Source organism: Cnephaeus nilssonii (assembly GCF_951640355.1).
Source record: "Cnephaeus nilssonii genome assembly, chromosome: 20".
Lineage (NCBI taxonomy): Eukaryota > Metazoa > Chordata > Mammalia > Chiroptera > Vespertilionidae > Cnephaeus > Cnephaeus nilssonii.
The window spans coordinates 34,008,945-34,023,276 of record NC_137091.1 but is presented as its reverse complement, the minus strand read 5'-3'; the positions used below and the strand labels follow the sequence as shown (position 1 = coordinate 34,023,276).

General features: G+C 56.7%; 1 protein-coding gene across 1 annotated transcript in view; it reads left to right on the top strand.

The window, feature by feature from the left end:
• Nucleotides 1-2,509: 2,509 nt before the first annotated feature.
• Nucleotides 2,510-14,332, top strand: part of PEPD (peptidase D) — a 119,130-nt gene continuing 107,307 nt past the window's right edge. The window contains exons 1-2 of the mRNA XM_079799578.1: nucleotides 2,510-2,590; nucleotides 12,959-13,142. Of these exons, the coding sequence (XP_079655704.1) occupies nucleotides 2,574-2,590; nucleotides 12,959-13,142 (201 nt within the window). The 5' untranslated portion in view covers nucleotides 2,510-2,573. The remainder of the gene's footprint in view (nucleotides 2,591-12,958; nucleotides 13,143-14,332) is intronic.

The following is a 14,332-nucleotide window of genomic DNA, read 5'->3' as shown; positions in this document are numbered from 1 at the left end:
TTGGCCTGTTTGGCTGTGCCATGGGCGCTAAAGGTGCCTGGGTGTTTGCTCAGGAAATTCTCAGGCAGTCCCATGAGGTGGGTACCATCAGCTCCCACCCGACAGGTGAGGAAACCAGGGATGGTACTGAGATTTGAAGCAGCCATGTGGTGCTACCCACTCTGCTTATGGTCTGGCTCGATTCCTCCCCCTATTTCAGGGGCCTGCTCTCTTCCCAGCTTTGGGGGGGGGGGGACAAACAACAGCTGCTTCTCCATCTCATAGGCCCTGGTGCCCTCCACCCCCCAGCCCAGCCACGGAGACCCACATTCTTGTCTTGATAAAGAAACAAGAGACACCCCACACTCAAGCCCTTCAACTAGAAGCTACTTTCAGCTTTGAATCGGCTGGGGGCTGGGGTTAGGAGTCCAGGGGCATGTGCTGGGACCCACCTCCTGTCCACACACACTTGCACACCATCCTATGGCCCAGGACCCCAGCAATGGGTCCCTCTCCTTCACGGAGCCAGTGTGGGCCACTCTTCAGGGGTGTGACTAACTGCATGAACTTGGCCCCTGTGTGACCTCAGGCTAGTTACCAACCTCTCTGGGCCTCAGTAAAATGGCATTCAGGAGGGAGCCTACCTCACAGGGCTGTGATGAGGACTCAATGAGCTAACATTGCAGAGGATTGGGGCACAGTAAGTTGGCAGTAGCTGTTAATATGACTGTTGTTCTCAGGCACCTGCAGCCCAGGTTGCTCTCCTGGAACACCTACTTCCCACTCCCCTCCCTGGTACCCTCCGCCCAGCTGTCAGGAGGACCCTGCACCTAACACCAGTGTCCAGCAGAGCAGAGGGGAATGCTCTCTGGTAGAGTCTCCCTCCTGAACTGTCTCCTCTACGTGCCTACCCTCCCGAGAGACCCTCATTGGCCTTCCTGCTCCAGGTCCTCCTTCATCCTGCAGTTGAGGGAGCTTGGAAAGTTCCTACCAGACATAAAGCCCCAGCCCCATATTCAAAGCCCAGCAGGATCTGATCCTTGCTTTTACCTCTAAGGTAAGGTGACCAGACGTCCCGCTTTGGGCGGGACAGTCCCGATTTTTAACAATTTGTCCCGCGTCCCGCAGCGTTTTAAAAAAGTCCCGATTTTTGGAAAGAATGCACGACAAGCTAGGGAACGGCGGGAGAACGGGAAGGGAATATATGGTTTTCGGCGGCCATGTGGCCATTTAGCCAGGATATGAGTTTTATATTATTTTTGTTAATTTTATAATGTTAAACTTTAATAATAACAAATAATTGTTGAGAACTGATTATTGAGAACTGCTTATCAAAGTTCGCATTGTTGATCAGTTGTTAGAATTCGACCACCATTGTTTGGACTTAATGAACAATGGCATTTTTTGGGATTGGCAACGACGAAAACATTTTGTAACTGTCTCTCAGACGATACACATCGTACTGCATGCTAGTGAGCTAGTTAAACAAATGATGTCATTACAAATCAGCTATTCAGATAATTTAGGTAAGTAATTTATTTATTTATTTCGTAAATACATAAATGTTCTTGAATTTAGCAGACAGTACTCGTATTATTTATATTTTATAGTGGCGGCAAAAAGTCTAGCGCCGGCCTTGAAAGTGACACTTACGACTTACATTACAGCAAATTCATGACCTTTTAAACAACGACAGCAATCTACTAAAAAAAATTCACTCAAATGAGAAATATGCCAAAGAATAAAATAATACTATACATAATTATTTATTTATTATATTTGTAAATTGTACTTACGTTGAAATTTTAAAAAATATATTACAATACTATTTTTGCGTTTTATGAAAAAAAATTTTAAAAATATATTTTATTGATTTTTTACAAAGAGGAAGGGAGAGGGATAGAGAGTTAGAAACATCGATCAGCTGCCTCCTGCACACCTCCTACTGGGGATGTGCCCGCAACCAAGGTATATGCCCTTGACCGGAATCGAACCTGGGACCCTTCAGTCTGCAGGCCGACGCTCTATCCACTGAGCCAAACCGGTTTTGGCCATTCTATGAAAATTTTTGTTGCTCCATATAGACCAAATTTTTAATCAAGAACCTCCCCCCCCCCCCTCCCGCTTTACCAATGTTAAAATCTGGTCACCTTACTCTAAGGCCACCCTCATTCCCACACCCTCTCTCCTGGACACTGAACTTTTCTGTTACTCCAATTGCCCGGGCTTTTGCTCAAGCCATTGCCTTTCGTAAGCAATAGCTGTCACCTCTGGCCCACCCCTAGCTTGGGTCAGGGGCTTCCTCCGCCAGGTGTCCCTCCCAGGGCGGGCTGAGACTCCAGGTCCGGGGGCTGCAGAATCGAGGCATCCCCGCCCTCCGGACACGCCCTCCCGCCTCGGCCCCGCCCCTCGCTGTAGCCCTGAGCCATTGAGCAGAGAGATGCTCCGCCCCTCAGGGCTCCACCTCCCGGGGTTCCTCGGGGCTCCGGCTCCCCCAGCCCCGCCCCCGCCCCGCCCAGGCTCCGCCCCCCGCAGAGGGACCGGCCGGGCCTCAGCTGATGCCGCACTTCACGTGACGCGGGAGCGGGGCGAACATGGCGACTGCCAGGAGGTGAGTGCCGTTCCAGTGCCCGGCCTCGCCCGGCGGCGCGGAGAGGGGCTTGGGCCTCCTGGCTGCCCGGTGGGTGACAGCCCCCGCCGGCGTTCTGGGTGGCGGCGCGCTGCGCGTGTTCGCTCGGGGAGGCTCGTCCCGCCCTCCGAGTCCCGGGCGGCGATGAGCCCGCAGCTCCGCTCCCCGCTCCCTTTGGGTCCTGGGTAGGGGGCAGGGGGAGGACCCATTCGTCCCCATTGTGCGGCCCGGCCGAGGTGGGGGCTCGGGTGGACGCGCGCATTCATGGCCAAGACCGTCAGATGGGAAGGCGGCGCGTTGCCAGGGCGCCAGGGCCCTGGGCGCTGGGGAAGAGGCAGTATTTGACATGGGGGCACTTCCCCACTTCCTTCGGGGCCCAATGTCACCTCCTTAGAGAAGCCTTCCCAAAGTACCTGTTCTACTAAAGTATATAGTACATAGGTTTTTATGCTTCTTGTCTTCCCATTTAGAATGTAAGGTCAGGACCTTTCTCTGGTTCACTCCCGGGCATCCCTAGTGCGCAGTGCACACAGTAGGTGCTTCATAAATTCTGCTGCATGGAAGAATGAGTGAGTGGTCCTAGTGGGCGAAAGTATGGACAGGCGGGGTCACACCGCAGCATTGGTGATAGTGTCCCAGGTAAGGGAACATTTGAGCAAAGGTTGAGAGTTCAGAGTGTTCTGGGCACGGGAGTGTGAGTCTCCGCGTTGGAGGGTGTGGTGCCCGAGATGGCTTCTCCAGACTTTGTCCTGAGGGCCTGGAGCCCTTCAAGTGCTTTAATCTGCTCATATCTGCTTTTTCGATGATCACTGCCTTGGGCTGTGTGTGAGTTCAGGAGGAGGACAGCATGTGGGCCGGGTGGTGCTGGGCTAGGAACGGCAGTGGTAGAAGAGGGAGAACTTCCCCAGATGCAAGGCTGGGTGCTGAGATCAGAATGGAGGAACCGGTAGAATGAGTGCATCTTTATTTGGGGGAGAATGACAATAGAAAGTGACCCCCTCTATTGGCCTCCAAGGTTGGAAGATCTTAGGACACACGGTGGGCATCTGCTGTTTTCCAGGAATAGTACTGAGCCTACCCTTAGGTGTTCACGGGCCACTGGGGCAGGTGGACACATGGGACTGTGTCATCCATCCGCCTCCTCTGGTCTTGGTGTGTGCCATGGAGGGCATGGGTCTGAACTCAGACATAATGGGACACCCCACCATCAAGTCATGGTCATGGGCTCCCAGGGAGTCTGAGTTGGTGGCATTAAGAGCCTGGGCCAGGAGAGGCCATGGGAGTCCTGGGCTGTGTGCCATGTGATTTTGGGAGTAGTGCAAGCCCTAAGATAGCATCTCAGATTCAACTTGAAATCCTCCTCTGGAGGTTGTGTCAGGTTGATTCAGTTCTCTCTAGGAAGGGAGTTCAAGTCTGAGACAGAGGGTCCGCCTGCTCTGAGGTCACCCCCACCCCATTCCATGGCACTTGGTGGGAAGAAGCCCTGTCTTCTCCTTGGACCATGTCTTGAGCTTTCCCTGGATAGAGTTGAGCCTTCTCCCCTGTACAGGACCTGCCTGCATCTGCTCCCCCACATGGCTCTTTTCTTTCTCCTCTCCCCTTTGCCTGCCCACCTGCTGGCCCTGAAGTGTCCTGTTCCTCTGACATAATTGTTCACATACTTGCAGGACCAGCTCAGATGGTCCCTGTTCAGAATCCTTTCTTGACCCCATCCTCTCCCCCCGCTTCCCCCCCCCCCCAGCCCCTGAGTTCCAGAGAGTCCCAGTTTTCCCCACTGGCAGGATGCTTCCTCACGTCTGCACGCCTGCCCATGATGGTTTGGTGAGGGCTTGCTGCCCTTTATGCCTCTAGGGACCTGTTCAGTTAGTATCTCCACGGCCATGTGGCTACCCTGTCATGGGTGCTGGGTGACATGCTGCTGAATGAAGAAAAGGGGGATTTACTCTAAATTGTCCAATAGGCCGATCCACTCTCCGGGAGGCTCTTAGAAATTGAGGAAAGGAGTTGTGGGTGGGAGAGGGACATAATTTTGAGTAGGATGAAGAAGTATCTTCAATTCTTTAACTGAGTGGCTCCCAGGGATCTGCTGCCCAGAGAGCCTTTGCCCAGAGAGAAGTAGCAGGTGAGCTTCCCTGGGTGTGTACCTGTTGGATCATAGGTCACACTAGAGTCAGCATTCTTCTGGAGAGAAAGAATCTGGAGGAGTCAGGTTGTAAATCAAAGCTCGTTCCCACCCTGATAGGACCTTTTGCTCCTGGAGAGGAGGCATCAGGCTGACCCTGGGCTGGGGTAGGGGTGGGTCTGTGTACTGGCCACTGAGTGCCCCTTTGCCCTCCCCAGCCCTTCCCAGGCCTGGTCCAGACTCCACACAGCCCTCTCTCAGTTGTTTCTGCTTAGCCCCCTGACCCTCCTCTAGAGAGAGGGAGACAGAGCGGAGCTGTTGGCCAGCTGCCTAGAGGCCCCTCTAACCAGGGTGAGCAGGCTGGCCTGGCTGACAGTCAGCCAGTGGGCTTGGTGCCAGGCCTGTGCTGGAGGCTGAGGATGAGGAAACAGACTGGTCCTTGGCAGTGTGGCTCCATCCAAAAGTGGTGACACATTCTAGGGCAAGAATCTTGTCCTAAATTGTGCTGTGGACTGTGTGGGCACCAGAGAGACCTTTGCACCCTCCTCAGCATGATGTTTTTAAATGCATGAAGTAAAACACAGAGGATTACAAGGAAAACCAGTTATATTGAAATAGTTATTAACATGTTAAAAATAAATTTGTGGTATAGTAATATATACTTTATCAACACATCTATACTAATAAAAGGGTAATACGCTAATTATACTGGACGTCTTCCGAACATCCTTCCGGACTTCCTTCCAGACAAAGCCACAATGGCAGGTGCAGAAATGGGGGCAGTTAGGAGCAATCAGGCCAACAGGGAGAGCGGTTAGGGGCAATCAAGCAGGCAGGCAGAGTGGTTAGGGGTGATCAGGCAGGCAGGCAGAGTGGTTAGGGGTGATCAGGCAGGCAGGCAGGTGAGTGGTTAGGAGCCAGTGGTCCCAGATTGGAGAGGATGCAGGCCATGCTGAGGGACCGTCTCCCTCTTCCCCCCATCCACAAATTTTGTGCATAGGGCCTCTATTAAATAAAAAAAAGCCACAGGTCCCATACCCACCTTAATTTTGAAGTAGTGAGAGCAAAAGTGATAATTTGAGATACTGTGACATCAGTGATATATGAAAACTAGAGGCCCAGTGCATGATTGAATCATGCACGTGTAGGGTCCCCTACACGCTTTCACTTTTCGCGGTGGAGTTGGGTGCCTGGTGCCGGAGCAGACAGGCACCCAGCTCCCCCACTTTTGATGGTCCGCGGCCGCTGAGGGGGGCTGCCGGGGACACCTGGCTACCCTGCCGTTGAGAGGTGCAGCTGGGTGTCCGCGGCAGGCCCCCTCAGCGGCCACGGATCTGGCCGTTGAGAGGCACAGGGGGCGGGAGTCCCGCCCCCTGCGCCTCTCAACAGCAGGGTAGCCCCCCTCAGTGGCAGGGGATCCTTGCCTCTCAATGGCCGGATAGGCCACCCCGAGTCCCGCCCCCCAGCCTCCCGCCGCCCAATCGTGGGCGTAGCGGAGTGATGGTAATTTACATGTTACTCTATTATTAGATAGGATACCTGTGGTTTTTGTTGGTGACAGTTCACACACTACTGATGCTGTTGTGGTTAGTTGCTTACATTAAGAAAATTTGAGAGGTTAGAGCAAATAAACAATTTTTTTTCCCATCCAAGTAAATGGAGTCCTAAAATTCTATCGGTGAATCCCCAGGCGTCTAGGAGCCTTGAGTAAGAACCCCACAAGCCAGGTAGCCATTGAGGGCAAAGGAAGAGGGGGCTCAGAACCGATTTTGGGAATGGGTACAATTGGGGGGTAGGGAACTGCTTGCAGGGGCTGCAGGATCACCCTTTCCTGGGGCTGCCCCAGTCCTGGCCACTGGCTGCTTCCTGGGCCCTGGTGGTCGGTCCGCAGGGTGCGAGCCGGCCTGTGGGGGCCAGAGCTTATTCTGTGGAGTGTTTGATGCCCGGGAGCCACTGTCTGCCAGCCCCTGCTGTCTTCCCTGGGCACTGCCTGTGCCCTCGGCTGCCTGCAGGAAAGTAGACCTCTGCTGGGACTTCAGGATGACCTGGCTCTTGCCTTTTACATTCCGGGTGCCTGTTCAGAGTTCCAGCAGAAACCAGTCAGAGATGTTTTATGAGTGCTGCCTTTGCTGAACTTGCAGAGAAAAGTCACCGCGTTGGCTCTGGGCCCAGCATTCTCTCTGGTGGTTTGGTTTATGCCATGAGGAATCAAAGGGCATGTCTCTATAAACCTGGATTCTGGGGGTGCCCTGCCGTCATGAAAGACGGCAGCTCAGCAGCCTGCCTGCTGGCTCAGGCTGGGCTGCCTTCCCTGAGCTGCATAGGGCCGGGCAGTATTGTAGGTGCTCCTCGCAATAGCAGCAGGGGCTCACAGAGAGGTGCCTTATCGAGTTTTCTGTCTCAACCTGGGCTGCTTGGCCCTCGTGCCAGAAGGCCATCGTCTGGATTCCTTGGGGGATTTAGGCCTCTCAGAAGGTTCTAGACTAGAGGAAGCCCAGCCCTTCGGAGAGCCTCCCAGGTGGGGGTGTGGTGGCAGGCCCAGTGGTGGAATGGAGCTGGCAGCTGGTGTGTTTGAGGAGGGAACTGAGCCAGAGGGGCCAGGAGTGGTGGAGAGTGAGGTGGGTGGCACTGGGCTCTGCAGGCTGAGGTTTCAGCCGGTTCTGCTTGGAGGCCTCTTGGGTCTGGGCCCCTTTGGTGGGGCATCTGTGGCAGTGCCTGGGTGTCATCCCCTCAGTGCTGCTGGGGAGTCTGTAAAGATGAGGTTCTTCCCCCGTGCCCACCCCACTCCATGGGCTTCGCTGAGTGGGGAAAAGAGTGTGCAGGGCCCTGGGGGACACTGCAGGGATGCTGGCGGCTGCACTTTCAGTTCCTGGCAGTGTGGCCAGCTGGGATGCAGGCATTATGACCGTCACCTCTGCCCTTTCATCCTTGTGGCTGAGAAGACAGGAAATGGTCTGACTGACTGGGCCCCTTGGCCCCTTGTGTCCATCCTTCTGGGAGAGAGGGAGGGAGGGGCCCGCGGAGCGGGGAGGGAGGCTGTGGTCCTGTCAGCATGTGTAAGCTGTGCATGGCCCTCCACCTGTCCCAGCCTGGCTGGGGCCCAAGGGTTCTGCTTCCTGCCCTGCGGAGGCTGATGTGGCAACTTCTGATCTGCACAGCTGTGTGTGTGTGTCCCCATGTTGTGACTGTTGTTTATTCAGCAAATAATTATTGGGCACCTGCTGTGTGCCAAGCAGGGTGCCAAGTACTGGGCGTAGCAGTGAGCAGAGCAGACCCGGGTCTCTGTTTCCGCAGGGTGTCCAGTGGGCAGAGGCGGACCTCACAGATGAGCCTCAGTGGACACAGGCTGCATGTGTGTTAGCAGGGGAATGTGTCCTTGCAGCTGGGGCCCTGGCTGAGCCTTCCTCAGGGGTGACTGAAGAGAGTGCAGTGCAGGGTCGGTTTTTAGAGCTGTGGGCAGGTTAGGGGAGTCGGGGAGAAAGGGGAGGGAAGCTGGTCAGGAACCATCAAAGGGTGTGCTAGAGGAAGGGCGGCCTCGGGGGACTGTGGCCCTGTGTGAAGGGCCTGCCAGCCGTCATAGTCCCAGGTTCCGCCAGGGAGGGAGCCGGGACTGGATTCTCTGTTCTCCCCCGTCTCCTCACCTACTCTAGTCTCCTCCTTCCTGCCCCCTCGGTGCCTCTCCCTGGCTAGACCCACCTGGATGCCAGAGGCACGGAGAAGCTTGCTGATGAAGAGTCCTCAGGCGTTCCCTGGGTGCAGAGCTAGGAGAGTGGAGGAAGCCCAGCCCATTCCAAGTCGGGGGATGGGCAGGGGAGGGAGCCAGGGAAGACCCTCCTGAGGAGCCAAGCTGTGAGGAGTGTTTCTGCCTCTGAGGGTCCCACTGTCCCTGAGCGGGTCTGCCTCGGGCTGGCCAGTAGCCTGTGGGTTCTTGATGTCGTGCAGGAGAGATTTCACAGCATGAGTCGAGGTGATTTTGAGAGCATGTTTGTTAAAGCTGGGGACACTGGCACGAGGAAGGGTTTAGGATAGAAGCAATAGGAGAGCCCAGGTGGGGCTGCTTTGGCTCACTGCAAAGTCAGAGAAAAGGGGGCCCTGGACACAGGATCAGGGTGTTAGCTGAGAGGAGCTGCCACCTGCCGCTACCCACTGCTCCCCTGGTTGCTAGTCTCTGGGGACCCTTAGAGTTTAGGAGATGCACGCCTGTGGGTGAAGAAAAAGGGAGAGGTGCAGGCCTGCTCTTGGGAGGGAGAGAGGACCCTGAGACCTTTGTATAGAGGGTTTTTAGAGGTTAGAAGGTGAGGGGAGGTCTAGGGAAGGATCTCAATAGAGTGAAGGCTATTCATTAGCTTTTCCAGGTGTATCCTTTCAAAGTCGTGGTCTCCACTGGTTGGTCGTTGCAGCTGGTCCTGGCAGCTTTTCTGGGCCTGGAGCTGAAATACAACTGAGGTCTAGATGCTATGTCTAGGGAGGTGACCTTCTGTACCTGCTGGAAATCGCTCTGCAGTTTGTTCAGCGGTCTGTCTCAGTTTCCCTGTTCCCCTTGTCCGGGCTCACTGCCCTGTCTCACCACAGCCCGGTGAATGCATACGGTGCCCGCTGCCTTTCTGAAACCAAGTGCAGTGAGAGAAGTTCTATGTGCCTGGCTCGGCTCTCTCTCTCATGCCGTCCCAGGCAGAGCCCTCACTCTCACCTCAGCTCGGGGCTGTGCTCGGCCTCCATGCCCGCCCCCCGCCCCCCTCAGCCCCCTAGGCCCACCCCACCTGCTGGGGCTGCCCTTCCTTCCTGCTCTCAGGCATTCAGCACTCTCAGGTGCAGGGAAGGAGGCAAGGTCCCTGCCCTCCTGCAGCTTCCATTTTACCTGGGGGGCCAACAGGCCAACAAACATGTGATGTTAGGCAGTGATACAGGCTCCAGAGAGGAATGAAGCGAGCAGGGGATACGGTTTGGGTGGGTTTTTAGAAAAGCTTCTGGGAAGAGGCTCTGCAGAGGCCTGGGGAAAGGAGGATGTGAGCACTGGGAGAGCTTTCCTCCCTGGGAACAGCAGCGCCAAGGCCCTTGTGGGGTGGGGAGTGTGCTGGTGTTTAGGGAGGAGTGAGAATGCCTTGTAGGCAGAGTTGGGGTGTTGGTTCTCAGCTCCTCAAAGCTGGGGAATAAGCTTGCGCCGTGTTCCGAGTGCATTCGAAAGCAGGAGGCTTGAGGAGGGGAGTGCCTGCTCAGATGTGCATCTTTGAAGGGCCCCTATGGATGGTGCAAACCAGGCTGTGGGGGAATCTGGGACTGAGAGCAGTTGAGAGTTCCCTGCAGTGGTCCTGGTGGAGATGGGAACTCCAGCATGGAGGGCGAGTGGAGGATGGAGGGAGCCCGGTGTGGCTGGAGCTGGGCAGGGTTTCAGCAGGGAGTGTGGCCCTCAGTGTGCTGGGCACCCAGAGGCCTATGGGCTCTGCAGTGCAGGGAGGAGCTGGGCTGAGGTCTGATGGAGTGCCTTGAGAGCATGGCGGCTAGGACATGGGGATGGAGGGCTTAGGTGGCTTCAGAGGAAGTTTACTGCAAAGGGGAGAGAGAACTAGACTGCCGGAGGAGCATGGGGGTCAAGGGAAGGGCTTTTATTTATTTACTAGAGGCCCGAGGGTGGGGTGTCCCTCAGCTCAGCCTGCACCATCTTCAATCTGGGACACCTCAAGGGATGCCCGACTGCCTGTTTAGGCCCAATCCCACCGGGCAGTCAGACATCCCTTTTATAATCCAGGACTGCTGGCTCCCAGCCACTTGCCTGCCTGATTGCCCCTAACTGCTTTAGTCTGCCAGCCTGATCACCCCCAACCACTCCCCTGCCAGCCTGATCGATGCCTAACTGCTCCCCTGCCAGCCCGATTGCCCCTAACTGCCCTCCCTTGCCAACCTGGTTGCCCCTAACTGCCCTCCCCTGCTGGCCTGGTCACCCCCAACTGCCCTCCCCTGCAAGCCTGGTTGCCCCTAACTTCCCTCCCCTGCTGGCCTGGTCCCCCCCAACTGCCCTCCCCTGCAGGCCTGATTGCCCCTAACTGCTCTACCCTGTAGGCCTGGTCCCCCCCAATTGCCCTCCCCTGCTGGCCTGATCACCCACAACTGCCCTCCCCTGCTGGCCATCTTGTGGTGGCTATCTTGTGTCCACATGGGGGCAGCCATCTTTGACCACATGGGGGCAGCCATATTGTGTGTTGGAGTGATGGTCAATTTGCATATTACCCTTTTATTAGATAGGACTAGAGGCCCGGTGCATGAAAATTCATGCACCGGAGTGGGGGTCCCTCAGCCTGGCCTGCCCCCTCTCACAGTCTGGGAGCCCTCAGGGGCGGGAGGCGACCCGGTGATCAGGGGAAGGCGACGCCTCGATCACACCTCTGCTTCTGCCACTGCCAGCAGCGCAAGCCTTGGCCAGCCCTGGTTACCTGAGCCTTGGGCGGCCCTGGGCGGCTGTGGGGCTGAGGGGACTGGGCACCGCCATCTGGTGGCTGTGGATGCCGCCATCTTTGAGGGCTTGGCAGTCAATTAGCATATTCCCTCCTTATTGGCTGTGGGAGCCACCATCTTTGAGGGCGTGACAGTCAATTAGCATATTCCCTCCTTATTGGCTTGGGCATCACCATCTTTGAGGGTGTGGCAGTCAGTTAGCATATTCCCTCCTTATTGGCTTGGGCATCACCATCCTTGAGGGTGGGGCAGTCAATTAGCATATTCCCTCCTTATTGGCTGTGGGTGCCGCCATCTTTGCGATGGGGTGAGGGTCAATTAGCATATTCCCTCTTTATTAGATAGGATTTTAAAGACAGGTGAGGTTCCTGTGTGTCTGGATGCCAAGAACGCTCCTGAGGGGAAAATTGATGCTGGAGCAATGCAGGGAATAGGCATCGAGGTGGCAGCCATGCCAAGTGGAGGAGCTGTGGGAGCAGGTGTGGGGAGTGAGTGCTGGGAGGATAAGCGTGTAACTCAGTGAAAATGGAAGCCAGTATGGGGTGGGGATAGAGGTGGGGGTATACACTCACCTGCTCTGCCAAGCCTGGCTCCTCCCATCCCCAGTGAGTCTCAGCAGCCAATCCCTTGCTGGCTGCTCTCCTTAAGGTCAGCACCTGTGGGGCTGCCACTCCCAGGCCCATCTTGTCATGGTTCCCCTTGGTCACTCAGCACACACTCCTGGGCCTGGCGCTGGGTGTCCTGGGTGTGTGTGTGTGTGTGGGGGGGGTTATCCTGAGTGTGTGTGTGCGTTCTGAATGTGTGTGTGTGTGGATATCCTGAAAGTGTGTGTATGTTGGGGGGGAGTTGTCCTGGGTGTGTGTGTGTGGGGGTGCTGGGTATCCTGAGTGTGTGTGTGTGGGGGGGGGTGGGTGTCCTGAGTGTGTGTGTGTGAGGAGGGGGTGGGTATCCTGGGTGTGTGTTGGGGGGGTGTCCTGAGTGTGTGTGGGGGGAGAAGGGTTGTCCTGAGTATATGTGTGTGTGGGGGTGGGTATCCTGGGTGTGTGTGTGTGGGGGGAGAAGGGTTATCCTGAGTATACATGTGTGGGGGGGGTGGGTATCCTGGGTGTGTGTGTGTGTGGGGGGTATCCTGAGTGTGTGTGTGTTGGGGGGGAGGGGTTGTCCTGCGTATGTGTGTGTGAGGGGGAGGGGTTGTCCTGAGTATGTGTGTGTGTGTGTGGGGGGGGGGTATCCTGGGTGTGTGTGTGAGGGGGAGGGGTTGTCCTGAGTATGTGTGTGTGTGTGTGTGTGGGGCTATCCTGGATGTATGTGTGTGTGGGAGGGGTATCCTGTGTGTGTGGGGGGGGAGGGGTATCCTGGGTGTATGTGGGGGTGTATCCTGGGTGTGTGTGTGTGTGTATGTGTGTGTAAGTCTGTGATTTGCAGAGAAGATGGCAGCATGCAGGCGCCTGGGCAGGAATGCAGTGTTGTTTTCTCAGGCGTGGGTGTAAGGTCCTTGAGGGCAGGAATTGAGTGAGTATGTCGCCAAACCATTGCAGGCTTTCCCTCCCTGCGCCTCACCTGCCCTGGTGACATCCCCCCTTGTGCCCAGTGCTACGGACTGTGGGGAGGCTGTGGTTGACAAGCCCCTGTGGTCCTCGGGAGGCCGGTGAGGAGCCTTGTGCTAATGGGGGTCCCATGTCAGGCTTAGCCCTCTGGTCACCTCAGACTACCATGATGGGTGTGCTTGGCAGTGCTAACAGAGGCCTGTGTGGCTGTGTGTGCTCTTGTCTTTGCAGACCTTGGTTTTGGCTGGGGAACGAGACCCTGAAGGTGCCTCTGGCCCTCTTTGCCCTGAACAGGCAGCGCCTGTGTGAGCGTCTGCGAAGGAACCCGGCTGTGCAGGCTGGCTCTGTTGTGCTGCTGCAGGGTGGGGAGGAGACGCAGCGCTACTGCACGGACACTGGGGTCCTCTTCCGTCAGGTGAGCCCACCCCTGCAGCTCCCCCACTCCAGGCGTGCACCAGGCCTCCTGCGGCTGCCTCCCTCCTCCAGCATCCAGCCTGGAGGGCCTTGGGCAGCTTTGTTTCCTGAGGGACCCTGAGAGGCTCTCTGCAGGCAGGCCTGGGCCTGGGCGCCAAGGAAGCCTGCATTCCTGGGGGCCGAGCTGTCACCAGCCAGTCAGCTCTCTCAGGTCAGAGGACAGGAGGATAATATTCCTGGGGGAGCAAGCAGGCTAGCTTCAGGGAGGAGGCAGCGTTTGGTGTGGTTGCTGGAGGCCAGGGGAATTCTGACAGGTGGCGCTGGGGATGGGTGTTCCAGGTGGGGGGATGGTGTCCATAGGAGTGGGTGGCAGAGGGTGGGCTGGGCAGCTTCCTAGGGCCAGAGAGAGGTGCAGATGGGGCCGGGGGGCGGGGCAGTTCCTTCTGCCTGCAGCAGGGAGGACGAGGGCTGCAGAGGTCAGGGAGGAGGCACGTGAGCAGGGTGCTGAGCAGGAGCCGGAGGCCCACGTATTCTTTCCAGCTTGGCCAGTGCTGACCCTGCGACCCTTACCTGGGAAGCGGTCCAGGAGCTCCTTGCGGTTCTGGAAACCTGTGGGGTGGCAGGTGGCCCAGCTGCAGGAAGCCAGTCTGGATGTGGAGGCATTGGCTGAGAATCGCTGACGTCACCCAGTTCCCAGGAATAGGAGCAAGGACACTCGACAGAGGAGCTCCCTGAGAAAACCAGTGAGGCCCTCAGCTGGCCCACTCTCGTTGATCCTAGCATTGCACCTACTTTACAGATGAGGAAATTGAAGCTCCAAGAGTGAAGCTGGGATTAATCAGAACCCCATCTCTGGACTCCAAGTCTAGTGCTTTCTTCTCCCTGCCATGCCCAGAGCTGGGGCCTGACATACTGGAAACTCCAGGACCTCCCTGGGGACAAGCAGAGCTGAGGGGACATGGCCACCCGCAGCCAGGGGCCTAGGGGACATGGCCACCCAGCATTCAGGGGCCTAGGGGACATGGCCACCCGCAGCCAGGGGCCTAGGGGACATGGCCACCCGCAGCCAGGGTCCTAGGGGATATGGCCACCCGCAGCCAGGGGCCTAGGGGACATGGCCACCCGCAGCCAGGGTCCTAGGGGATATGGCCACCCGCAGCCAGGGGCCTAGGGGACATGGCCACCCGCAGC